The following is a 1,288-nucleotide window of genomic DNA, read 5'->3' as shown; positions in this document are numbered from 1 at the left end:
AGAGTGACAAACAGGTCTCTCTGGCGGTTGTACGTGTCTTTGAAAGCGTTTGTAGCTTAGGAACGGTGTTTTCCCCAATTTTCTCGCCACACTCCAATTCCAAAAGTCTGCTTTTTTCATATTAATAAGTGAACACAGAAGCTGAAGAGTGCCTGAACTTGTCTTATGGAACACTTCAGAATGTCAGGCCTTTCCATATACTGTACTCCTCCCTAAATAGAAATGGTGGGATATTACTCATTTACTCTTTCAGAGTAACCGAGGTGTGGATTAGGAGGCATTAGGTGTCACCATTGGACGTCTGCTGAAGAGTGATGCTGTAAGAAGCCTCTCTTAAATGAAGCATGGAATCAATGGTCCCCTATGATTGGGTGATTTCCTTCAAACCCGGCCCTGTTTTACTAGGATTAGTGGTCATAGGTGAGTCATGTGACTCAGGGAGAGGGTGGGACTCACACCTGACTCAGGTGAGAAAAGTTGTCTCGACTCTGGATCTTCTAAGAAGTTCTCTTGCTGCTGGATCTCTGGTTTGTTCTTCTGTAACACTTCAACGCCTAAAGAGACCATCACATACACACATCTATTTCTGGAGCTCTTTCTGGACCAAAAGGACCTTGCTGAACGTGGGCCATGTTTGGCACTGGGCATTTGGTGTCTTCTGCAGTCTTCCACTCTTCGGCTGCACACTTCTTCCCAGCGTTTCCCAGCAGGTTGACCTCGCCGCAGATCTTCATCCCCGGGCCTCTGCTCAGCTACGAGCTCCTGCGCAGTTACCTGCAGCCCGAGCCCTGCAAACAGGCTCTGCTATTGGCCGCTCAGTCCACAGGACAACATGCTGAGAATATCGGTGAGCTCATTGCAACCTATATGTCATTTTTGTTGTAATATCTTATATGGCCTCTTTTATTTATGTATTTGTGTTAATTAAAATGTTCATTTTCATGTGAAAAGTAATTATATAGAATTTTCTGACTCTACAGTGGCCAATGAACGCTGTGCTAATTATTACTTTTATTTTTTTTAAGTAGATAGAATAGATATAGAATAGGACAGTTAGTGTTAGAGGCTTATGTTATTAATATTATTTTTTATAATAAATTAAAAGAAAACAAGTAGATAGAAAATAAGAAGAATAGAGAACACTAGTATTAGTGTTATGTCAAGTTTAAAAAAATAAAAATAAATAAAGAGTAAACAAGTAGATAAAATAGAATAGAGAGTACCAGTGTTAGAGGGTCAAGTTTTATTTTAATAAATAAAAAGAAAACAAGTAGATAGAATAGAAATA

At 39.8% G+C, this 1,288-nt stretch overlaps 1 protein-coding gene across 1 annotated transcript in view; it reads left to right on the top strand.

Moving 5' to 3' along the window:
• Positions 1-457: 457 nt before the first annotated feature.
• LOC107576997 (homeobox protein Hox-B2a-like) overlaps positions 458-1,288 on the top strand; it is a 3,107-nt gene continuing 2,276 nt past the window's right edge. Inside the window, 1 exon segment of the mRNA XM_016263116.1 lies at positions 458-919. Within this exon segment, the coding sequence (XP_016118602.1) occupies positions 631-919 (289 nt within the window). The 5' untranslated portion in view covers positions 458-630.

This window comes from Sinocyclocheilus grahami, unplaced genomic scaffold (assembly GCF_001515645.1).
Source record: "Sinocyclocheilus grahami isolate Dianchi unplaced genomic scaffold, SAMN03320097.WGS_v1.1 scaffold4823.1, whole genome shotgun sequence".
Lineage (NCBI taxonomy): Eukaryota > Metazoa > Chordata > Actinopteri > Cypriniformes > Cyprinidae > Sinocyclocheilus > Sinocyclocheilus grahami.
The sequence above is the reverse complement of the archived record's forward strand: the minus strand, read 5'-3'. Positions and strand labels throughout refer to the sequence as shown.